The 26,042-nt window shown below is 32.6% G+C and overlaps 2 protein-coding genes across 2 annotated transcripts in view; one reads left to right on the forward strand and one right to left on the reverse strand.

The window, feature by feature from the left end:
* Nucleotides 1–656: 656 nt before the first annotated feature.
* Nucleotides 657–26,042, reverse strand: part of LOC126742203 (protein white) — a 29,833-nt gene continuing 4,447 nt past the window's right edge. Inside the window, exons 3-12 of the mRNA XM_050448796.1 lie at nucleotides 21,769–22,007; nucleotides 12,381–12,452; nucleotides 11,986–12,323; nucleotides 11,763–11,931; nucleotides 11,537–11,713; nucleotides 1,541–1,672; nucleotides 1,256–1,484; nucleotides 1,101–1,206; nucleotides 873–1,044; nucleotides 657–818 (exon numbers count right to left, since the gene is read on the reverse strand). Coding sequence (XP_050304753.1) covers nucleotides 714–818; nucleotides 873–1,044; nucleotides 1,101–1,206; nucleotides 1,256–1,484; nucleotides 1,541–1,672; nucleotides 11,537–11,713; nucleotides 11,763–11,931; nucleotides 11,986–12,323; nucleotides 12,381–12,452; nucleotides 21,769–22,007 — 1,739 coding nt within the window. The 3' untranslated portion in view covers nucleotides 657–713. The remainder of the gene's footprint in view (nucleotides 819–872; nucleotides 1,045–1,100; nucleotides 1,207–1,255; nucleotides 1,485–1,540; nucleotides 1,673–11,536; nucleotides 11,714–11,762; nucleotides 11,932–11,985; nucleotides 12,324–12,380; nucleotides 12,453–21,768; nucleotides 22,008–26,042) is intronic.
* LOC126742204 (uncharacterized) lies at nucleotides 6,100–8,219 on the forward strand. The gene is made up of 2 exons (XM_050448797.1): nucleotides 6,100–6,242; nucleotides 6,332–8,219. The coding sequence occupies exons 1-2, from the start codon at nucleotides 6,167–6,169 to the stop codon at nucleotides 6,682–6,684; spliced, it is 429 nt and encodes a 142-aa protein (XP_050304754.1). The 5' UTR covers nucleotides 6,100–6,166; the 3' UTR covers nucleotides 6,685–8,219.

Consider the following 26,042-nt stretch of genomic DNA (forward strand, 5'->3'; position numbering starts at 1 on the left):
ACAATTGAACACTGATTCAGGATATAAAATCCACTTTCTCATTATGAATGAGACTGTCCAGAAGGACATAGCCCTTTCATTAACTTTTGTTCTCAAAAATTGCATTTTTGAGAATTTTCAAAGTGCTCTTATTCCTTCCGATAGGCTGATATCCCATCATACCCCGGTGTTTTTGTATTTTATGAGATAAGAACAAGACACTGGTATAGATAGGTCGAAATCAAGGGAAAAAAATCATGCAAAAATCATTAAATAACTAATAAACTTCAAAGTCTATAAAGTTGAAAAATATCCCAAGTATCTTGTAGCATATATGCGACCTATGATATTAATTAACAGTTATAATAACTAGACTAGAACAAGTACCGATTTTCATTTAGTATTATTGTAACAATATCCTTACTTCATGTTTTGCAGTAAATAAATGCGAAATAACTTATGGTCCAGCGGTCTTGCGGTTGGGTGCAATCTTTCAGATTCCTTGGTGAAATTTGATATAGAGAGAAATTCGCTTACAGGTATTATTTGATTGAAATGCGTATTAAAAATTAAATTCTATTAAGTGTTAAGCTGAAAGACTTGATCTTTATAGTTAAATTCTATCTTTTTAATAAAATATTGTCATTAAAAAAGGGCAAATTAACACGCATTTCTTTTATATACAAAATTTATTAAACAAACGAAACAATAATACTAAATTTTTAATTTTACTTCTATTCTGTATCCTTGTAAGTCTTCCATAGCAAGGCAAAATACGCTGCTAACCTAAACAGAACAATCAACCCAAATAAGGATAATATATCCAGTTTCAGATGTTCCTAAAAAAATACAAGCAATAAATTGATAATTTTTCCATAATTCTTTTAAAGTACCTCCTTAAAATTGTACATCTCCAAAACCACATGGCCGTCCCTTGGGCAAGACGAATTTACTGTAGGACACTGTATATTTGTAACGTTTTCCCATTGGTTAACCATTAAAGCTTCATTACCATATTTAAACCAGGACAAATAGGCCAACCATTCCAAATAAACTGGAATAGACCTAAAAATAATACAAATCAATAAATCCTCATCAACATTTTAAAAAAAATCATTTACTCAATATTTAAAAAGAATCCTCCAAAAAGCAAAAATGGTAGCAGCAGTGGCGGTCCTATAGATAGAGCCATAGATACTGTCGTGGATATACACGAAATCAAGTAGCCTAAAATTGGTTTTATTAATTTTTAATATTTTTTTCAAAGCGGTATTACCAAAACTAGTTGCAGCATTGGCCACCAAAACGATGATACCACAAGCCACAAAGAACCTTGGCATTTCACTGTTTAGACCAATCAAGAAGTAACATATTGACAAGAAGAGCAGCGGTAAAAATATGAAAATTGGAATGTCAGCAATAGTTTTTCCTAGAAAGTAAACGTCAGTTCTATACATGCCGTTTTTATGCTCCCTGAGAAATATTGGGAGTTCTGAGGAAAAAACCTGCAAAAGAATAACATGGATATTAAATGTTCTCATATTAAAAATGTCTATCTTACAGTGATTACAGCGAACACGTTTTGGAATGTCATGTTGGTCAAAAATATAAAAAGGGCGCCATTTATGTTCATAACTCCATCTTCGTTAATTACCTGCCCATAGTAGATTGCACCCAAAATTAATGATACTAGCTGGAAAGGGAGAAAAGCTTCTACAAAATGTTGTAGTAATACCATTTTTTTTTTGGTTTAATTGGGACAAAATCTTTCTTTTCCAGATTTTGGGATAGAACAACAGATTCAAAGTTTCAGTTTCAAGACCAGAGTATCTATCTAAATACTAACTCTCTGATAAGAAAAAATATTATTGAATTACAGGTTGCACTCTATTACAAATATTTTGGTCAGTTTAAAAATAAAGATTTAGGCACTGTTATGGGGTGAAGTATGTATACATGCATCAGTTTAGTAGTATTATAGAATAAAGGATCAGAGAAGAGATCTTTCAAGGGATTTCTTCTAAGACTACCAGAATTGATAGCAAGCAAATTAAGATCCAAAAAAGTCATTTTCTTAAAATCAAACCTGTTAGCTTTAAAATTCGATTTGACGCTATCCCTAAATCCAATATAAATAAGGCACTTTAAAGAGAAGGCTACCTGCGTGCTAATGGTTATATTCTCTATAATAGACTTGTCACGATAATACTTATCCTATCTTTCTCATGAAATATAGGGGAGACCGGTATCAATTGTAACAAAATATGCTTTTTTATTTTTCGTTGGTTAATCTTGCGCTCTTATTTAACTAAATTTATTTTGCTAAGGATATGTTCTACGTTCGATAAAACTTGTCGGAATTTAAACTCATAAAATTCATACTAAAATAAAACTATACCACTTTTTAGGAGGCTATGACAACTGTTACAATTGGCACCCATCTAGTGTCAATAGTAACAAGCATGGTGTTAATTGTAACAACCATCTATACCGACGCAAAAAGTAAAGAAGGGGTTATAATAAAATACTTCACCTTAAAATAAGTTTATTTTTTACGTAAAATAGGAAATATAAAAATATTAATCTTATAATTCATCATCAGAATTACAGTTTACGCAAACATAAAGTGGGTTTTTATCTGTGCAGGTTAAGTGCGCCCATTCTCTGCAAGTTCTACATTGTATCCATTCTTCTGAGCTTAAGGAATATGATCCAGGACACACTAAACAGAAAGTGTCATCATTAGAAGAATCTGAAGAGAAATTTTCCACCGGTTTTTTCTTAACTGTTTTATTCACTTTCTTGCTCTTATTTTTATTTGTTTTGGTGGTGTCATCTTTGCCAGTTTGCCGTTTTACTGAAACTTTCTTTTTTAAGGTTTGTTCTTCAATAGAGTTTTTTTCTGGTGTGTCAGTCAGTATAGCAGTTTTTCTTTTCATTCGACCCCCTTTTTTTGCTTTAGAAAGATCGGCTTTGGGCAAAGGTTTTATAACATCAGGTGTAATAAATGCTACCGGTTGTAGTTGAGGCGAAGGAGTAGTGTCCCTGACAGTTAATGGTCCTGGCTGAGGTGAAGAATTAGTGTCTCTTGTCGTTAATTGTTCCAATTGACTTTCAGCTATTTCAGCAGGTTTAGCTGTAGGTGATTTTGTTGTAGATTGAGTTTGCTGTAGGGTTTCATCTAGTGGTCTATCAGTTACCGTTGATTACGTTCAGATACTGTTAAAGGGATAAATGCCGGTGCAAGAAAATCCTGATAAAATATCTATTGGTGTAGTGGCTAAAGGTAAAGATGATTTAACAATTGATGGTAAATCATATATTGTCATACGCTTTCCTGGATTGTTCTTCATTCATTAATCGGCGTAGTTGTTGAAATACTTTTTAACAGGACCATATACACCACGATCCAGTGGTTGGAGATGGTGGGAAGTGTGTGGTGGAAAAGACAACAATGTTATGAAATTTGCTCTGCAATAATCTATTAATGAAATGGATACATGTGAAGAGTGATTGTCTAATAAAACCAAAACTTTATTAGTCTCGCTGGATTTAGCGTGTTTCATAAAGTGTTTTATAAAGTCAAAAAACTCATTTTCTTGCATCCACCCGGACTTATTTCCTTTTCCTACGCATCCAACAGGTCCATCTCTAATAAAATGATCCTTGAAATGCAACCGGGGAAATACAAATATTGGCAGAATTCCGTTACCAACAGCGTTTACAGCCACACACAGCGTAACAAGTGTTTCGGGCTCCTGACTTGCTACTGATCCTACTTGCTTGGTTCTTTTTTGCAATGACCTTGGTTGGCTTTTGCACCGTGGACACACCAGTCTCATCAATATTGTAAATATTTTGTGGCTAAAAATTGTGTCTTTCCAAGACAGTTACCAGTTTATTAAAAAAGTTGGAGACATTTTGTTGAAATTCGTGACTCGCGCAAGACTTGTTGCTTGGGGTGTGCGAAGTGTTAAATGAGGATTTCTTCTCAGGAAAGCTACAAGCCAGTCTTCACTAGCCTGTTCTACTTCATTCCATTTTTGAGGATAGTTAAGCCGATTGGCAGATGCAAACTGAAAGGCTAGTTTACGAAGATCCCGTGTAGTGAGGCCAAAGTACAAATCGAAAGTTTTTTCACAGTATTTGACTAGCTGTGACTTTTGCTCAACAGTAAATACCCTGTTGTAAGGATTGTACCCCACCTTAGGCTGTAAATTATTACGTAGAGCATAGTAACAGAGTAACAAACTGCTCATTAGCAATAACCTTTCTTGGTGCTTCTTCATAAATAACTAGGTATCAGTCCCCTGTCGGTCTTTCTTGGTCTCGGTTTTACCATTTTTTATGACTATAAAGAAGAAAATATTTTTTTAAAGAAATCGTTAAATATTCTAAAAGAGACTTGATAATTATTTGTTGTCGCATTGGCTTATAACAATAAGACAACAAATAATTTTGCCATAAAAGGAGTCAACAGATAAATAAATATAATCGGCATAAAGTTAAAAAACAACTTTGATTTTAACACGTACTACGGTGTCAATTGTAACATGTTGTAGATGATTGTAGTACGTGTTACAATCGACACCGTAGTACGTGTTGCAATCGACACCTGATACCCTTCAAAAGTAAAGTGTACATTTCTGTTTACTTAAGAAAAAACAGCCAACCGCTATTCACTAAAAAAATAAAGCAAAAGCTTTATCAAAGCCTACCCTTACCTTAAAATATTGTCACTCTTAACACTTTGGGATTCACAAACAAAAATGTGACGACACGTTTATTTACTTTTTCGGCAGTTTATTAAAATTTGCCTACAGAACGAACGGCACCCACGAAAGATATATTCAAACTAATTACGGGTCAGCAGAACCGCATTTTGCTTTGGCCCATACGAGTGTTTCCATAAAATTGAAAAAGATGACGCTGTTGTTGGTCGTGTTACTTTCGACACATGTTACAATCGACACCGGTCTCCTCTAGACTCAAAAGGGCCTTAGCGAATCTCTTCTTCTTCTAAGTTTATTAGCTTTTTATCCATCTTTGACCAATTATTAGTCTTCAGTATATACTCCAATGTAATACCCTGCCTATCAAATGTTTAAAAACTGTAACACACAACCAATGTATTCTCAGACTCACTGTATCTAACGACAGATTCAAAAAGTCTGCTCTGTTTAAATTTTAGACGCTATTCTAAAGCTGATGAATAACTAGATTTAAATGTTTAATATGAATTTTTTTTAGATAACGGATCAAATTCGGGCTTTACTTTTCCACATCTTAGTGTCCAAAGTTATACGACTTAACCACAGATTTTAGAATCAAAGTTTCAACATCAAACTCAGGACATTACCTGAAATGTTAAAAATATATTTGTGAGTAAAATTTAGAATATATTTTTCGACTGATGTGACCATGAGCTTAATGCAGATCCTCTGTGTAGAACAGAGGCACAAAAATATCATGGAGAAGCTTTTTTTTCTAAATATTAATTAGCTTTAATCAATCATCACTTTTAAAACTTCTCCAACGAACTTCTTTGAAGAAGTCTAGCAATTATCTAAGAACCAAATTCCTGCATTTACTGAGGATTTTAATGATTGATATATGGTCATAATTGATGATTGAAAATTCTGTTAAAACCAACAGCCAGCATTAACCCATTTTGCCTCAGTGATGCATTTACGCAACATATAATTATTTTTTTTTTGTCGCAGCTAATTATTTTCTGTTTGAATTATCTAGTTTATTTTAAGAGAACTACAATGCAACTTTAGGAAAAACCTGGAAATGTTTATTCTTTTACCAAATCAATGTCAAATACGGCAAGACGAATTGTAGTAAAAAAAATTCTTTTTTCCTCGCTGTATACTAAATTCTAAAAAAAATAGTTTCGGGTTTCTTTTTTTTAAGCAAACACTGTTTTCTTCAAATATGAACATAAATCCTTACAGTACATATGTTATTACGAATCAGTTATCTTTATTGGCGTTAAAAAAATGCAACAAAATCTGCTGTTGCGAAAACGCATCACTGGTATAAACCATAAAACAACATGTGACTTTTTCACGTTTGAGCCTGTCAAGAAAGGAATAATAGTCGGGAACTAAAGTGCTTAGATTTGCAGTCTAGCAAAAGAATTTGTGTTTTACGGTTCGTGTCGTCGTGAAACAAGTTTAAAATGGCTTATAGGCGGTTTCTTACTCAAAAAGAATTAGTAGAAGCTATGGAGGAGATTGTTTTAGAACAAGAGGAAGGTAAGTTATAAACTTAGTGATATTTATTTATTCCACAAAATTTAAATTTGTTTTATACATTTGATTGTTCCTGTCAAAAATTGTTTTAGGGTATATCGATGGGGTTTATATCCCACCAGACCCTGATGTCCTTACCGACGAAGAGACCTTTGATGATGAGGCCAATTTATGCGAAGTAGGGGAGCCGAAAAATATAGCAGGGACATTTGAGTTACAGGGTCCCTCAGGCAAGGATTTTCAGGCTGAAGCTGAGAGAGTGGGTAGTGACAAAAGGTCTGAGAAGGATCTGCCAACTTCGCCAGGTACTTCAAACTCGCCGCACTTTAAACAGAATTTGGATGACGATTCGTCCGACGATGAAACGCTTGCTTCCATTGCAGTCCCCAAGGAGCAAAATGGGAAAAAGGTGAGATCAGCTACACACACTCTCCAACCTCAGTAGAATTTCAAAATAAAGAACATTAAAAAAATCTATATAGTGGAAAGACTCCATTAGAAATTTTCTTTTTGTTTTTCGACGATGAAGTTGTAAACCTAGTATTAGAGTTTACGCTAAAATATGCTAGAGATAATAACCGCCATAGCTTTTTATTGCAGAAAGATGAATTTTTAGGTTTTATTGGCATTCTCCTTTTATCGGGGTATCATAAGCTTCCACAAAATAGACTTTATTGGTCCAATGATGAAGATAAAGGTGTTGATGTAGTGAAAAATTGCATGAGTAGAAATAGATTTCAAAGTATCTAGCGAAACTTGCATCTTTCTGACAATGAAAAGCTAGACAAAACTGACAAATTTTCAAAGGTGCGTCCATTTTTAATATTCTAAACAAAAAAAATATGCAATTCGGTGTTTTTGTTCACAATTTATCTATAGATGAACAAATGGTGCCTTATTTCGGTAGGCACTCTTGTAAGATATTTTTGAAGAGCAAGCCCGTTCGATTTGGGTTTAAAATTTGGTGCCTTTGTTCATCTGGGGGGTATCTTTTTTATTCTTTCCATATGCAGGACAGGACCCCAATAAAAAGTACTCTTCACTTGGACTTGGTGGCGATGTTGTTCTAAGTCTGCTGTCGGTAGTAGAAAAGCCTATAAACCACCAAATATTTTTTGATAACTTTTTTCCTCATTTAAATTATTTGTACACTTGAAAAATAATGGCTTTTTTGCTACTGGTACCATCAGGGACAACAGAACTAACAAATGTCCAGTTGAAGATCCTAAGTCGATAGGAAAGAAGGACCGTGGGACCTACTCAGCGGCATATGACAAATTATCAAACGTCTTAATAGTTCGTTGGAACGACAATTTGGTGGTGACTGTTGCTAGTAATACTTTTGGCGTTGAGCCTATTAGTCGTGTGAAAAGATTTGATAGGAAAAAAAGAGTCGATAAGTCTGTTCCTCAATCCAATGTTATATCTCAATATAACAAGTATATGGGGGGAGTGGATTTGCACGATAATGGCATCGCCAATTACAGGTGTAATGTACTGGGAAAAAAGTGGTGGTGGCCTATATTCATCAATGCCATTGACAGCCTAACTGTCAATGCATGTAAATTTTATAACATTTTCAATGATACATCAATGTCGCAACTTGATTTCAAATCCTATATAGCACTTCGTCTTATAAAAACAAAGAAAATCACGGTAATTAGAAATCTTGCAACAGGAATCAACGAATTACGTTTCGACAATATAGGCCATGTGTTGACCCATAGTCCTGACAAGGCACGAAGGAGGTCTCGAATATGTCACAGTCAAACTGTATACACGTGCCAAAAGTGTCAAGCGCACCTACATACTACTTGCTTTGCTGAGTATCACACGGCGCCATAAAACGTAGTACCAAATATTATATCGTATCGTCCCACTGATGCGTTTTCGCAACATTATGAAATGTAAAATATGTTTTGTTCTACACTTTTTTTGTGAAATATTTGTTTATTTTTAATACAATCAGTTAATACTAGACTATTTGTAGTTGATTTTTTTCACCAATAAATTTTTTTTAATGCAAATAGAATAATAGTTTTGATTAATTGTCCCAGTGATGCGTTTTCGCAACAGAATTTTTTTTCAAAAATATTGAAAAAAAAATTTTTTTTGTTTCGAAATATTGTTTTTAGGGGTAAATAAATACCAAATTTCTATATAAGTGTTAAATTTTCTTATTATTTTTACCCTTGGGCATATATGGGTTAAAAATTAAAAGAAAGTTCCATCTTAAATAGCACATGACACATTATTTTGAGATATCCAGAATGTTTTAGAAATATAAAGTTTCCAAACTGAATGGTTTAAAATAAGAACTTTTAGCTTCAGATTTCTATAAATCCAGTACCAGATTATTATATTAACAAAGGAATATTTAAGTGAAATATGGATTATGTTATCTGATGAGTTTTACCATATCCAGATATCAGTAACATCTTGTATGCTAGAAAAATCCTTCTTTAGCTAATCAATAAGAAAGCTTCCACAATTAACTCCTTTACTAAATGATTATAAAGTTTAGAAATTATTGCTAAACTTTTCCCTGCATCCAATAATAGATTAAATGTGGAGCAGACTTTCCATATGCATTTTGTCCTTTTTTTCAAATTTTCAACCAAAGACGGCGTTGCAAACTATATACACTTTGCTACAGTATTATGCCGCAAAAGACGTTCCAAATGCACTTTGTCCCATGCAAATTAAATAATGAAAATACCTTGGACTTTCTATACGATATATGTCCATTACCAATAGACAAACTAACAGAAGTTTGTCCTTGCACCGTGGACTTATTGCCATTTGTTTGTCGTTACACTTGTTGCGGTTAGAAGTGTTTATTTTGAGTACTTTCAAGTTCTTTGTTTTTTACGGAATTAATTTAAAATAATGGATTTCCCTGTGACAGGGGATCATATAATTGGTGATACGGATCGTGGTAGTAGAAAAAGGAAAAACATCTTTCGACTAAAGAGTGTAAAAGTAATGTCAGGTAAGTCTTACCTTTCCGGTACGCCGCCATTCGTATTTGCCAGCGGATCGTGTTTTCGGGCAAATAGAAAAAGTTACACGATCCTACAGTACAATAAAAACATCTACAAAATATCATGAGATATACTCCAAGAAGGGAGACGTTAGACAACTTGGTAAAGACTGGGTTGTTTACGATATAAAAACTGCGTTAACCTCTTTAAGGAAAATTGAAGGGATCAGTGCGGCCAAACGGATTATTATTAAGAGATCACAAAACAACAGCAATATTTTGCTTAAGACCGAGTTGTTCTACAGAAATGACGATCCATCCAAGCAATTTCAAACGTTATTAAAACGTGGAAAAAAGCTTTCGACTTTACAGCTACCTGTTGTAATGCTTCAAAATGATTTTAAAACAAAAAAACTCCAGAGCCTTTCAAAACTTTTGGTGGAACTATCAGGGGCAAATTGGATTAATGATCCTGAGTTAACATGGTTGCAACATATTCTCTCTAATAACCATGAACAAAATGAGAATCAAGTGAACCAAGATGAAACTGAGGGTGATAATGCTAGCGAAGAAGGTGACATGCTATGTGATTGCAATAATGATGACGACGGGGACCTCTATGACATTTAAAAATATTTTGTATATCAAAAATAAAATACTGATCTTATAAACCTACTTACGTTTTTTTCATATCCTTGCTATACGTATTCATGCCGCTTTGTATAGACAAACAAAATGCGATTTGTCCAAGGTTGAGAAACTAAATGCAGTATGTCCTACAGTTTTTCAAAGTTTTTTAGGATATAATCAATACCAAATTGTCTGCATATAAGTACATCATTTGCATAATTTTTGATCAATTTTTCGGGTATATCATATTTTCGATAAATTTCTTGCCAGACACGTAGCAGTTTTTGCTTATTTTCCAAAATTACAAAAAATGGACAAAGTGTATCTAGAAAGTCTGCTCCTCAAATATTCTACTAAGAGTAACTGCCTAGACTAGGAATAATTATATTAATATGCACTTTCTGATATAGAAACTTGGCTAAAAGACCGACCTTAATCGTTACGTCTTACGTTATCTTTAGAAATGAATTAAATATTGAAAGTCTTATCTTAGATACCATATGAAATCATAAGGAACAACCAGAATTATGAGGAAATTGAAAGCTTAAAACCCCAAGTGCTTAAAATTATAGAAGTAGCTTTATCATTCCATAAATCCAATATAAGTTTAACTATTTTAAAGAAGGATAGAGAGGATCAAAGAGTAGTAAAAGTATATTTGAGTAATATACATGTTACTATAAAGAGTCTTACCATCTCCTTAGACTCCTATTTGTGAAGATCTTAATTATTAGTATCTAAGTTTCCTTAACAATTTTCATTTTTCTTTCATTTCCTTAACATGTTTCCTTAATAATTCATCTAGAGAAATCTAGGAATTAGATTAAGTTTAAAATTTCAGCTTTAATTTATTTTAGTTAGAAATCACCAAACTTGATCCAGATTATTTCATCAGCTTTTACGTTAATTCCAAGACAGCAAGTGCCCATTTTATTCAAAAATGCATTGGTAAATTTACAAGAAACATCCAATTCAACATTTGTATAAAATATCTTAAGAAAACAACCATTTTAAAACCAACAGTTTGGGAACTTTTGTTTGCTCATTTAACCTCTATTTATTCTTAACAATCTTTATTCTTCTATAGGGACTATATTCAAGAAGCCAAAATATTCAAAAGAACTAGACCAAAAAATGTCTTGCAGATATTCCTGCATCACCAAAGAGATGACAAATGAACCTAAAATCAAAATATAGTATCAAACTTTTTAAGGGAAAATTTTTCTGCAAAATTTATCAATTTTTCCTATTTGATCAGCCTGATTGATAAGGAATTTTCGATCAGTTTCTCTCGTTTAAAATGAAGCTATAACTAGGTTTACTGAGTTTGTCTCAAAAAATTAATTCACATTTGACAATTTATTTTTGAAATTATTCTTTCTTTTGTAAATATTCTCATATAAAGCAGACCTGAGTTTATTTACGATAAGACCAAGATATTGAAAAAGCTCCTAAACCACCAAAGAGCAACATTAAAATGTAAGCCTACATTTAAAAGACAGCATTCACAAGTGAAAATTTTTGCCAGAAATTAGAATTGACTCTACGCCTTGAAACTGAAATTACAACTAGATTCACTAAGGATATTCGTAAAAAATTTATATTAATTATTGTAACTCTATTAATACGATACAAATAACCATTGGTAAACACTTTACCCCTTACAAATAATAAAACAACTTACAATTGTTTGAAAAAGCCTAACTCTCACAAGCAAAGGCTCCTTAATGATGCTCAACCAAGACCTCCATAGCACAGCTCTAAACTGCTGACACCAAGATGCTTTGTAAGGACTTCTTCCGTTGTTTGTACTCGTATGGACCCACACATCTGTCTCTCTGTGTGTCAAAAAGTCTCCTGACTATAAAACATGATTTAAGCCCTATTACTTATTATAATAAATTACTTACTGTAATGGCAGAATCTAGAGCAACTTGAACACCAAGTTCAGAACGTTGAAATTTGTCACAGATCATACTAACTGCATTTCTACAAGATTCTTCGTTGCCCGGCACAATGGCCAGCAGCTGAATGAAGTAGTCTGCAGGATTGTAGTTTTTTGGACAAGGAGCGTCTAGCCTGTAAGATTTACAATTAAATTGCAGTTATTAAATGCCTTTTAAGCAAGTTTACTTCCGAAAAAACATATCTGCTTCCTCTGGTGTCCCTAAAAAAGCAATTCTTCCCTCCGTCATAAGAAGTAACTTATCAAACATGGCGTATAGTTCTGAAGAAGGTTGATGGATGGTGCAAATGACCGTTTTACCAGCATGCGCCATATTTTTCAATGTTTGAACCACGTTTAGGGCCATAAAGGAATCTAAACCCGAGGTTGGTTCATCACAAAACATCAAGGATGGATTAGTTAAAACCTCTGAGGCAAATGAGAGTCTCTTCAATTCTCCCCCAGATATTCCTTTTAGCCTGCCTGGTATGCCTATGCAAGTATTTTCACATTTGTTTAGAGTCATCTAAAATTATTTTAATTTTCCGGATATACTTTATAAGTTCAATTAATTTGTTCTTACTTCGGTGATTACTTCATTTACTCGTTGCATTCTTTGGTCGTAAGATATGTATTTGTCCATTCTCACTAGTGCCTTAAAATGTTAATAAATAATTAGATCACTACTCTCAATTTGAAACAATAAATTATTATAATAAATAAACTATAAACTTTTATGATGAGAAGCAAAATAAGTTAGTTGCTACCATATCCATTTGAGTTATGCTAGCCTAATTGAAATGGATATAGTAGTAAAATTGAATTTTAGGAACATATTTTTTAAATGAATAATGAATTATGAGTCTCATGTCAATTTTAAAGCTTCTAGGCCGCATATATGCCATATTAATACTTAATTTGACCAACTTTGGGCTGAGTAATGTAAATTTTATTACATAAATAATTTGGTTGTTTTTAAATACCTCATACTGACCAAAATATTTCGGCTTTATATTTAATATCGCAAAGTTTTGTGGTATGTTACCCTATTAAAAATACATATGTTAAATTTGACTCGCTAAAACTTTAATTAAAAATGTGCTATGTACAGGGTGTCCCATGTAATGTGTCCTTTACGTCCCAATGGAGGCAAAGTTGCGCAATTTGAAGCTTAATAAAATGACGTTTAAAAAATTTTAAAATTCCGGATACTTCATTTATTGGTTTAAAAAACAACTATATCAAATACAGAGTATTTTATAGCTTCAGTTTGTATAAAATCAATTTATTTGGAAATTCCATTGATATATCTTTCTCTCTTGTACTCATGGAATTCTTATGGGAAGTACTAGAAGGAGTACATGCAAGTGCGATACCTCATTTTAAAGGCAATTAAAAACACGTTTTATAAATGAGAAAATCCATTATGGTGCCAATTAGAAAAAATAAAGTTGATGATGATCGAAACGTCGGATTAATTTTTTTTTGCGTCATGTTGTAGGACATAAAAAGTGGACCATGAAAAACTGTTTTTAGTTTTCCGATATCTCTTTAATTGAAGTCGGTAGAAGGTAAGAACGATTTTGACAAATTTTGTTTTTTTTTGGATATCTCTGGAAGTATCCAGTATTTTAAAAAATTATAAACGTCATTTTATTAAGCTCCAAATTGCGCAACTTTACCTCCATTTAACCGACCCTGTAACTCTTACGGTTTCCGAGATCCCAATGGTCACCCTCGAATTTGGGACACCCCATACAGAAGTTTGTTTAAATACAATAAATTGCAATGTTATTTTTGTCTGTTCTTCTTATAAAACTCAGTATAGGTAAGATCTACAAGTTTTTGTATACACTTTTCTAAAGTTTTATCTAGAACAAAATATAGAGATAATTTCGTCAGACATTGATGCTAAATATCCACGCCACGGTATTAAATGGAACAGAAACCAGGCATAGGTTTACAAGAGATTTAAAATACTTTTTAATGTAATTTTTTTTAGTCGTAAAGCTGATTCTTTTTGGATATTTTCGTTTTTTTCTTTTTATCATCCATAATCCTCGAGTCATATGTAATTGTGTTCTATCTAGTGAATGAAGTAATGACATTTTTCTTTTTAGAAATTGTGGTTTCATTGTACTAAGTGCTTCTTGTAGGCAATTCTTTTATAAGGAAAGAATTTAAGAGTAGTGGATGAAAAAAATAAACATACAAATGGACAAATGGTGAATTTCTTTTTATACTACCAATTTAACAAACATAGGAATTTTATATTAGCTGTATGTGCTTTGAGTTCCACAAAATATAAATTATATCAAGCATCACAGTATATATTGTGATAATACCGAGCCGTTACATAACAGTTTTATAGGAAGAATACCTAAAAGGTGCCACTAATATTAATTACATTTTTTTAAATGCTTTAGATATTAATATATTTAGAAAACGTCATGTTCACATCAAACATTTTACCAATATTTTTGGCACTGGTACAGCAACCTATTGCTTATTGTTCTATTGTTATATTGGTCAAATTGTGATACGAGGATGAATGCAAGCAATGAACTTCGATACTTCATTGAATATAAAAGACGGAAAACATCATTAGCTTCTTCAATATTTTTTAGCCTAGATGACGTATAAATTTAAATTTTCTTACAAGCTTTGACTTTGTGAGATTTCCCAAGGAGTATAACTTTATTTTGGTTTTGAACAAGAAAACTATTACTCCTTTTACTGGTATTAGATATGTCTGCATGCCAGTTGGTATTTCACTCTTTATTTTAAAAGCTTGAAATTTATAGTGTATCCCAAAAGTTATGTCTAAATTCATTTAAAATTCAGGGGTGTGTTCGGAAAAAAACGCTCGGACCCGTCGATTTTTATTTCAAGTTGCGCATTTTTGTACGTGAAGTTTGTATATACAGGGTTGCTCAAAAATAAATTACGACCATCAACTTAATTTTTTCAAATGAAAGTACCTTTTTTTTATTTAATTTCCTATACCTAAAGTCAACAGTTATCGAAAAAAAGACCACCAAACATTATTATTGAAGTTCACCTTACCACTCACCTTATCTCTGAGAATTTTTATACAGAGCAAAATTCCATTAATTCGTGTTTTTTTATTGTTGGCTGATGACCGTGTATTTTCATAGAAACTCTATGACAGTTGTATGCCAAACCGATATTGACAAGTGTGAAGTGTACGAGCAAAGCTGCAGTTTTCACAATGGTAAAGTTAACGGAACGAGAAAAAATAGAAATTCTGTGCATGGTTTGGTGATAGAAATCCATCCTGATCGTCCTCCGATATGTCAATAGGTGGTGAGTAAAATAGAGGCTAAATTTAGAGAATTCAGTCATGTTAGAGATCTGCTGAAATCTGGTCGTCCTGCTCGAGATGAAAATGAACAACTTGACGTTTTGATTTTTTTGGAAGAAAATCCATGCACTCCTCTGTCGCAGATTGGGGCATATTTAAACATGGCGAAATCTATAGTTCACCGAATAGTTAAAAAGCATAAATATCACCCCTACAAAGTTATTCCTGTGCAAGAGTTATTTGATGACGATTTCGATAGGCGAAATGAGTTTTGTGAACGCTTACAAAACATGTGCAATCTAAATAATAATTTAGTAACAAATATTATTTTTTCTAATGAAGCCACGTTCTGTTTGAATGGTAGTGTGAACAGACAAAATTGTCGATATTGGGCAACAGAAAATCCGCATTGGATGATGAAGGTAAACACCTAGTACCCTCAAAAACTAAATGTGTGGTGTGGAATAGTGCGCGGAAGAGTAATTGGTCCCTTTTTCTTTGAACAGACTTTAACCAATTTTCTGCAATTTGAATTATAGTTCCAGCATTACTAGCTCTATTTCCAAATCCATTGGACCCAGACTATCCTGACGAAGAACTAAGTTTCTAGCAAGATGGCGCTCCTCCGCACTATGCTGCCACTGTGCGTACATTTTTGGATGAAACCTTTCCCAATTAGTGGATAGGAAGGAGAGGACCCATCGAATGGCCTGCTAGGTCGCCTGACCTAACACCATTTTTTTTTGTGGGTATACCTCAAGTCGAAGGTATTTGTTAATAGGCCAAAATAATCTAGACGACTTGAAAGAGAGAATTCGCAGAGAAGTGCGCGCCGTAACTCCGGAAATGATTGAAAATGTGCAACGAGACTTTATTGATCGCCTTGGATATTGTCAAGCCGAGAATGGCAACCATTTTGAACATTTAATTTAATTTCTGTTCTTTTTTTATTTGTTACATGAATCGTCTTTTTTTCGATAACTGTTGACTTTAGGCATAGGACATGATGCATGAAACATACGTAGAATTCCACGTGAAATTCAAAAATGAAATAAAAAAAGGTGCTTTCATTTGAAAAAATTAAGTTAATGGTCGTAATTTATTTTTGAGCAACCCTGTATATACAAACCTCACGTATAAAAATGCGCAACTTGAAATAAAAATCGGCGGATCCGAGCGTTTTTTTTTCGAACACTCCCCTGAATTTTAAATGAATTTAGACATAACTTTTGGGATGCACTGTATATCATTGTGTTTAATAAAAGGATTTTCTTATTTGTGTTGAAAGTTACAGTTTTTTGTGTTTTAATAATTTGAGTGGAGAATTTACATTTTAGCTTTGACGCATTGACGCTTGACGCTTTGACGCGATCTTTGATCTTAAAGTCCTCGACCTAAGAATAGAAGACTAGAATAATAGATCTAAACTACATGAGATACACTAGTTGACCGTTACTATTCATCCAATTTAATCATAAATTATAACTATGAACTTTAAGAATGATAAGTCTAATAGTAGAAGGTCAAGAAGGGCCTCTAAATGCAAAATTGATATTATGTGATCTTATCACTAGATGTTCACCTACTTACAGTCAGTCGTTTTCATTGCTTTGTTTAATTGTATTGTTCAGTTTGAAGAATTTTTTTGTAATTTAGCATATTCAGAAGGCACTTTCTAATTTATGGTAATAACTGCATAATTATTAATATTGGAGTATTACATTCTGAATTAGTACCATTTTACGACTTTGGTAATTTTTGGAATATTTTGCGCCGCTGCACTTATTTCCAATATTTCCAGTGTTCCCATCCCTTTGCCACCAGGTTACTTTGCTAGATGATTCTCCAGTCTCTACTTATTTTCATAGCAGCTAATAACTTTATCTACCAATTTTTCTATACAATAATCAATCAGGGTTTTTGTATTACTTATCTGATATTTCCTCTACTACTATCTAGTTTAAAATATCAAGTTTTCTGCCGTAATATCCCCTTAATCTACCTTCAGTTAGAAGTTGTAATTTTTTTTCAGAAGTTTCTAGATCAACTTCAAGCAAGTTCTTAATACAATATAGAATACATAGATACTAATAACTGAGGCCATCCAGCTTTTTTAACTCCACAAGGTATTCCCTAAATAGCTTCAATCAATCAATTAATTAATGAATGCTTTATTGTCATAAAAGTAAATTTATTGACACAGCTATTGAAAGAAAAATACATCTACACAAATATATTTCGACAATTCTAATTAGTCCGAAACTAAAGCAAAATATATTACACAAACAAATTAGATAAGAAAAAGTCTAGACTCGGGTCTGGAAACCTTTGGAATTTTCTACGACTGAAGCAAAGCGTTCGATGTAATTGATGGAGAAATACTAAAACAAAAGCTGGAAGCCTAGGGCATTTATGGGCCACCTTTAGACTGGTTCAAATCACTAACAAACTAAATGAAATGGAAAACCATCCTTTTAAGTCCTCAACACTTGATGTTAAATCTGAAGTTCCCCAGGGGGGAATTCTGTGCCCACTTCTTTTTCTTATATTTTGTAACGATCTTTCTAATAACATAAATAACCAGGATTCGCATATTTGTCAATTTGCCGATGACACCTCCATCATAGTCCGCAACCAGATATACAAGAAGTCTGTTGTTATGCACTTTAAAAATAACCGTTCAACTATTAAAAACCCTCAAAGTGCCCTCGTAAAAACTGATAGCCAATCAATAAAAAATGAAAACTTCACTAAATTTCTACACATCGATCACATAGCGAAAAGCTTGGCAACGTCGTGCTTTGTTGTAAGTAACCTAATACGTATAGTATGCACGGATCTTGTTCGACTCTATTCATGCCCACGTTCAAAATCGACTTTCTTATGGTATCATCAACTGGGGGGATTCTTCTGAGCTGGAGCGTTTACTTGTCCTACAAAAACGCATGATCAGAACGGTAGATGGAGCTGGGTTTTTAGACCATGCTGCACCTTTGTTTAAAAAACACCGTATAATGACAGTATATTCGTTATACTTCTATAAACTTTTGGTTTTTGCAAAAATATGCAGTCATTACTTTACAAGGAACGCAGACTTTAATATGGGTATGCCTACAAGATATCACCAAGATCTCAACATTTTGCACCATAATACGGCTCTATTTGATAAGAGTGCGATTTTCGTAGCGTCTAAAGCGTGTGTTTAATAAATTACCAAACTGCATAAAAACAATTGACGGTATAAACCAGTTCAAATCAAAAATAAAGCAACTCCTTTTAGATAATCCTTTATACTGTCATAATGACTATTACTGTTTGAACCTAAAAAATGGAAAATGTGTGCAAGTTTAATCCCTAGTCTATAGTAGCCTTAAAGTCTTCTTTTGTAAGTTCGTTTTAATAAGTATTGTTAGTATACAGTGTGGTGACTTTAACTGGAATAAATTCAGTTAAAACTAATCAAAATTTATCTCGCAAAATTCCTGAGACCCGTCGATTTTTGTTTATTTTTTTTCACATTTCAAGATAGTTTTTGTATTTTTTCACCTACAGGGGGGGGGGATCCAAATTAACCCCAACTTTTTTTTTTCAAATGGAAAGCCACTTTTTTGAAAAGAGCTCTTTTTCTTGATTAAATTGCCCTATTTACTTTTGTGATTATCTAAAGGAGAAATACGAAAAAATAAATTAAAAATTAAAAAGTTGCATTTAATGTATAAGATGCTCAAAATGAGCACCATTTACTTGTTGGCAAAGCCCAAGACGATAATAAAATTCATTTCTGACATTTTCTAACACTTTTGGAGATATTTGTCGGATTTCTTGCCTAATACGTTCTTTGAGTTCGTCTAGGTTTCCTGGTTGACTCATATAAATTTGACTTTTCAAATGTCCCCACAAAAAAAAATATTAGTTTTCTGGGGATATTGTGTATTAGTTTCCCTTAGCCAGTGTGGGTTCTCGTCAGACCAGTAGCGACAGTTCTGCTTATTAACATGGCCATTTAGGGTGAATGTAGCCTCATCAGAAAAAAGGATCCACTCCGAAGATATGCGATTTTCGTCAATGGCGTTCATCATTAATTCACAGAACTGAACTCTGCGATCTGGATCGTCTTCCAATAACTCTTGAACGGGTTGCATTTTATAATTGTCTTTTATAATTGTAGTTGTATAATTGTCGTTTGTTTGCACTTTTTAAAATTTTTAGCACAGATTTATGATGAATAGAGTTTTCGCGAGCTACTCTTCTGGCTGCAGTTACCGGGTCTTCTTCCATCGCTAGCAATACATTTAATTGGGTGTTTTCATGGATTTTAGAAGACCTTTGTCTTGAAACATCCCTCACGTGCCCAACTTCTCGAAATCTGCTTTCGATTTTACTAACCGTACCTTCGTTAATAGATGGCAAATCTGTTTATTTCTGCCTGAATAAGTGGACAACCTCTAGCTGAGTACGACTTCTGTCCCCATAACCAATCATCATTAAGATTTCAATCTTGTGGGATTCGGATAAATAAGGCATTTTTTCAATATAAGTTAACTTATTTATTAACTGGTTGAAATTCACTTTAACAGTGACACTACAACAATGTCAGGAAATATCTCGATACCAATAAAATAAACAAACAAGCCAAAAATTTACTAACACAAAATATTTCGAGACTTTTAATAATTTAATAGTTTTTTTTTTCGTATTTCTCCTTTAGATAATCACAAAAGTAAATAGGGCAATTTAATCAGGAAAAAGGGCTCTTTTCAATGAGAGTTTAAAAATAGTGGGTTTCCATTTGAAAAAAAAAGTTTGGGTTAATTTGGACCCCCCCTGTAGGTGAAAAAATACAAAAACTACTATCTTGAAATGTGAAAAAAAAATAAAAATCGTCAAAAATCGACGGGTCTCAGGAATTTTGCGAGATAAAATTTGATTAGTTTTAACTGAATTTATTCCAGTTAAAGTCACCACACTGTATGTATGTCTCTATTTAACTTTTAATTATTAATGACTTTAGTGTATACATTTAGGTAAGGCTTGAAATTGACGCATGCTATGTTCATTATTGAACCTTTGTAATTAAGAATTTTAAATAAATAAATAAATAAATAAAATGACATATTTAATATGTGCATGTATCTCAGAAACACAGCGCATAATGTGGTTGGGATTAAAATTAAGAAAAATGCATAATAAGGAAGAAGTCCATTCTGAAGTGGAGTTAATATAACATTGACAAGTTAGTAGGGAAAGTCTTTTCGCTACAAATAAAATGCTAATTCTCTAATTTCAGGAGTGATGCATTTGTCATCAGACTAGAGATACTTAACACACGTGTGATTTTTTTAATTTAAAAAATAAAAACTTTAAATCTAAATATTCAAACCAAAAATTCTTCATTCTTTAAAGTAATGTTTTGAAAACGTAATAGTCTTTTTTAAAGATTTTTTGCAGTATTTAATTAGTTGGATTAAACTTTCATAAATTTAATCTACGAGAGAAAATTCTTTTTCTACTTTCCACTCCATTCATTTAGAAAAATATATTTTATCTGTTATAATATTGCTTGGAATATTATACCGTCTTTCGACACTGTTTTTAGTTTGTTTGCTTATATTTTCCTAGCAACTTCTTCTTTCAAAAAGAATGTCCTTTTTTTCTTGCAAAAATATTTCAGTGACTATCTTCATCATGAAGAATCAGTAGTATTTTAGGAATTTTATCTATCTAAGACCTTACATTTTATTTTCCACTCTATTACTTTAAAAAACAATATTTTATCCATTCCAGTATTGCTTGGTATCTTATGAGATTTTCCCTCGAAACAGCTATTTCTCAGCAGCTTCAGATCGTAAAAAAAACTGTTTAGGATGACAGGGAAAAATTAAAATTAGTCAGTTTGGCGATTTTAAATATTGTCTTGAAGATTTTTATTTTAATTAAAATTATGGAAAATTATGGAAAATTAAAAGATGTTACGCTGGATATAAATATTCCTTGTGTGGAAGAAAGAAGCATTTTTTAAATTTTTTCTTAAATTTTTTTATTGTCCCTATTTTGATAAAAAATATCTTTAATTAATATATTTGGTAAAAAAGTGACAAGCTACAATTTTTTCCAAAAATTCTTCTTTTTTCAAAAACTCACAACTTTTGAAATCACTTACCAAACAGTGAAATAATTTTCTTTTCCAGAACAGGTAATAAAAGTTGGGAAATTATGGTAAAAAGATGATAATTTTCAAAACAAGTTAAGGAAAAATCTGATAATTTATTAAAATTTAAACAGTTATATTTGAATTTAATTTTGTAATTTATCAACGGGTTTTTTAGGGTTATATTAAAAAAAAATTGTTAAGAAATTCAAAAATTTATAACCACAGTACTAAAAAATCAACAGGGTAGTGTAACAGGGTAGTGTGCAATGTAGTTTTTTTTAAGTTTTCTATGAATGTCTATAATTTTAAAAGTACTCAAGAGAGATATTTTAATTTTTTTTTAAATCTTTAAGCACCTGCTTTATTGCTCGTTTTTAGCTTATCGTTAATTTTTGAGACACCCTGTATATCCAATTTAAATGTAAAATGTATTGAATAAAGTGGAATGATACCCTTAAAAGGGTTATTCCAATTTAATCAGATGACTGTACCGACCTGAAACCTGAGATGTTCCTTAACGGTTAAACTTCCGATAAACAGTTCGTCTTGCTGGACGTAAGCAGATTGGCTTGTCAACGCTTTGGAATTAACGGGAGTGCCGTTAACACATCGGGTTCCCGTCACCGTGACGTTTTTCGACGAGCGAAAAGTAAGGGCGTTAAGCAGCGTGGTTTTTCCCGCTCCGCTTGAGCCCAAAATTGCCAACAGCTCGCCCGGATACGCTAAGCCACTTACTAAAAAAGGAACAAAAAGAAATATAAGCTTGACCTTTTTTGTTAATTTATTATATCGGATGAAACATTTTGGTATAGGGTTTAATTATAAATTTGCTTAATTTTTTTTATTGGATATGGGTAAAAAAAACACTTCTGAATATAGATTTATATACAGGGTGTCCCCTTTCAAATAGTTAAATGCTACAGTATATACAAGAACCATAAAAAAGTAGTTTGAGATAAGAAATCGATGGTCGGCAGTGCCTCGTTAAATTTTTCAAAAAACTCCTTTATTCCCTCTGTATTAAAAACCTTTTAAGCGATTTAAATAAATTTTTTAGATTTGAAATGATAGGTGGTGAGGCAATTTTTTGAGGAATTGTGAGTAATTTGACTTGTCCAAGGACGGACTTGCAGCACATGCACGTTAAATTTCTTATAAAAAAACAGGTACGCTACTGTTTTCTTGAAACAATTTTTTTGTGTGTACATGTTTTTGTTACGTTTAGTGTCAATACATCGTATTTTTATGACATGGGAGTCACTTTTCTTAGGAGATCAGATCGGAAGTCATTTTTTGCAGAAGATCGAGATACCATACCCAATTGCAAATAATTTGGTCGGAGAGAATATTATAGATCTCTGGTTTCAGCGCGATGGCTGTCCAGCGCATTTCGCTTGAATTGTAAGGGCTTTCGCAGATCAGATCTACAACAATAGGTGTATTGGTAGAGGTGGTATAGTCCCTTGGCCAGCACGGTCACCTGATCTGACACCTCTAGACTTTTTTGTCTGGGGCGCCATGGATCAGCTTATCTACGCAACACATGTAACCAACAGAGAAGACCTACTTGCTAGAGTTGTGGTGGCTGCGGACTTCCTGAGAAATAATCCAGGTGCAGAAAATGTGTGAACATGCATGGAGGACATTTTGAGCATTTGGTTTGAATTGTTTATTGTTTAATTTTTTTTATTGTTTATTGTATTACATTATTTGCTTAAACGGTTTTTTTAAGTTATTTTTTTTATTTAAATTGTTTATTGTTCAGGTAAATTGTTTATTTCTTATTATAATGATATTAAAATTTTCGTTGTGGCAAAAAGGTTTTGAAAAATCCTTGTATGGATTTTATTTTTTTGCACGAAAACGGTGCGTCGCAGAGCAAAAATGCAAGGAATTTGTTTTATTAAAAATGAATAAAATATTACGAAAATGCAACTCCGTCACTAGATAGATCAAATGACCTGCAATTCCTCAAAAAGTTGCGTCACTACCTATCATTTAGGACCTAAAAGTACCATTAGAGACCTAAAATTTGAATGAAATCGCTATAAGCGTTTTTAAACTAGAAAAAAAAGCGACTTTTTTTCTAAAATTCAACAGCCTGTAGATTCAATATGGCGCTCTTCCGACCTTTGTCCTATCTCAAACTACTTTTTTATAGCTCCTGTATATAATCTAGCATTTTTCACCATTTGAAAGGAGACAAGCTGTATTTTGGTAGTCGTTTTAATTTTTATGAGATCATCCACAGAACTCTAAAAAAACAAAAACGCAAATACATATGTGTTTTTTACATTTTTCTAATCTTTATCTTATTTGGCATAGCTACGAAGGTTAAATTTTCTCCACAGTAAAAGTAATAAATAATGCTTCACAAAAAGTAAGTTTAATTCAATTTAATTTAAGTATTTTACATAAAATTAATTAATAATTATAATAAAAATATTGTTTATTTACGATAATTTCCAAATACATATACAGCCAAATATATAAATACATAAATAAACATAAATACGTCCTGAAGCGGTAAAGCTTGTTAGGACAAGAAAAAAAAAACAAAATTCGTGAAGTCCATATAGAGTATAAAGGTGGGTATTGACTTGCAACAGAACACTACGAACAAACCAAACGCACTGCGCACTCCAAGCAATCTGCAACAAAAATTTTGCGCGGAGCGTTCCGGTTGTTTGCGGTATTCGAGGTGTTCCGATCAGTGATCAACAAATGACACCGTATCGACTGAACACCTGCAAACAAATAAATTCTCTTTGAGCAAAATCCATTTACCGACAATCCTCCGAAAATGTTTTGCGCATTCTGTTCTGTTCGGCGCAACGTACTCACTAGACAAATTTGTTACAGTGCACGCGGCGCGTTTGGTTTGTTTGGAGTGTTTTGTTGCAAGTCATACGCACCTTAAGGTCACTTTCGGTTTAGCGTTCATATTTTTCACACCTTCTACCAGAACATTGAAAGGCTAATTAGCATTGCCGTGGAACTATGGGCAGTTTGTTTGGTTGCAACATCTCTGATGCAATGATGCCAAATGTTTATGTAAAAATGGCACACTCTATAATATAAAAATTTGTCACTTATTTCGACAGGGGCAAAATATTACTATTCCTCTTTAATGAAATATTAAGCTTTTTTTTTCATAAAATATGATAAGATACTCTATAAAGAAGGCAACGTCCCTATATAAAAGAAAAAGGCAACAGCATCGCAACGCCGCTCGAATGCATTGTTGATTCCACCGACACAAGCAATCTTTACCAGTGACGTTGTTAAAAAATATTTACATGATAAATATTTATTATTAATAGATTATGCTTTAAACTATAAAGAATATTACCGTTTATGAAGTTTTTATTCATTTTTTTAACGTACTTTATTAGAGTAAAGGTACTTATCAGATAAAAAGCATTTTTATGGAAAATAAATATTTTATAATTATTATAGATTTCTTAAATAGTTTTTATTATTCTACGTTTATTGCGACGGTTTTCCCTTGATATGATGTTATGGCAATATCGGTATTTACTTGTAAAGGCCTAAGTCGGCTTTTTCGCATGGTGCGGCACAAACGGCACAAGTTTTTACTATCGTAATAGTTAACAAAAACACTAAAATGACTTTTTTCTAAAAACTAAATAATAAACACAAAACTTCAAAAATGCTGAATGTAAACAGAAAGCCGTTTGTTAAGATGACATTTTGCAAGATGACATCAGCTTTTGCTTGTGGTGTTGCCAATTCAAATTTTTTAGAAGCGGTTTTAGAATAAAAATGTTAATTTTTGCTTTTTTTTGCTTTAAAGTTGTTATTTTTGCGCTTAGAGTAACATATATCTATTTTTACTTTTTATTTTTAATCCAAAATCTAAGATCAATAAGTTAAATTAACATTATTTTATGTATTGTTATATAGCTGAAAATTTCCTCTTTTGAAAATGCATGTAAACTTGACAACAGAAAATCGATGAATATGTTTGTAAGCAAAACACCTCCCTAGCACTGTACACATGTTGAGCTCAAACAAAGTTGTTGTTTACTAATTCAAGCCTTTCAATGTTCTAAGACTTCTACATTTCGAGGCTCTACGCAAGTTAAGAGGCAATTTACTTAATTAACTAACGAGAGCTAGTAACATTTTATCCTGATACAGAACATGTAGTACAAACACATTTATATCTAATGGTTGTTAAAATTACTTTAAGCATGTTTCTACTTATGAAGCATACGCAATGTGTGCCTATTTTTTTTAAAAATCCGCTCTTTTAATTTTTTTTAAAGGATCTCTTTGTCTTGCTCGTCTTTCCATATTGTTCAACCGAAATGACGTCAGACTAATTGATCTGAATGATTTTGTCTTGGTTGTTGAACACCCTACTTTGAAAGCCCAAGGGTTAACGGAATTATGTAGGTAATCACCCGGATTTTTAAACCATTTTTAAAATACTTTGTCGAATTTTATGAAATTTTACTGGGATTATCAGTAGAAAAGCCTTCTTATACAGTGCATTTTTTTTATCTCGGGTCATAAGGTTTTACGTGTAATATTTTCAACCCCATGTTAGAACCTGTTCTATTTAATCGATAGGATTGAAACTTGGAACAAGTGAAGTTTAAGTTAACAGACTTTAAAAAAATCCCATTATTTTGCAAAAAAATTCGCGAGAAACCTATTTAAAATACGTTCTTCTGATGAAAAAGTTTGCTTTTCTGCACCTCGTAACCTTCATTACCTTTACACTTCAAAGCAGGTAGACA

Source organism: Anthonomus grandis, chromosome 11, assembly GCF_022605725.1.
Source record: "Anthonomus grandis grandis chromosome 11, icAntGran1.3, whole genome shotgun sequence".
NCBI classification, from domain to species: domain Eukaryota; kingdom Metazoa; phylum Arthropoda; class Insecta; order Coleoptera; family Curculionidae; genus Anthonomus; species Anthonomus grandis.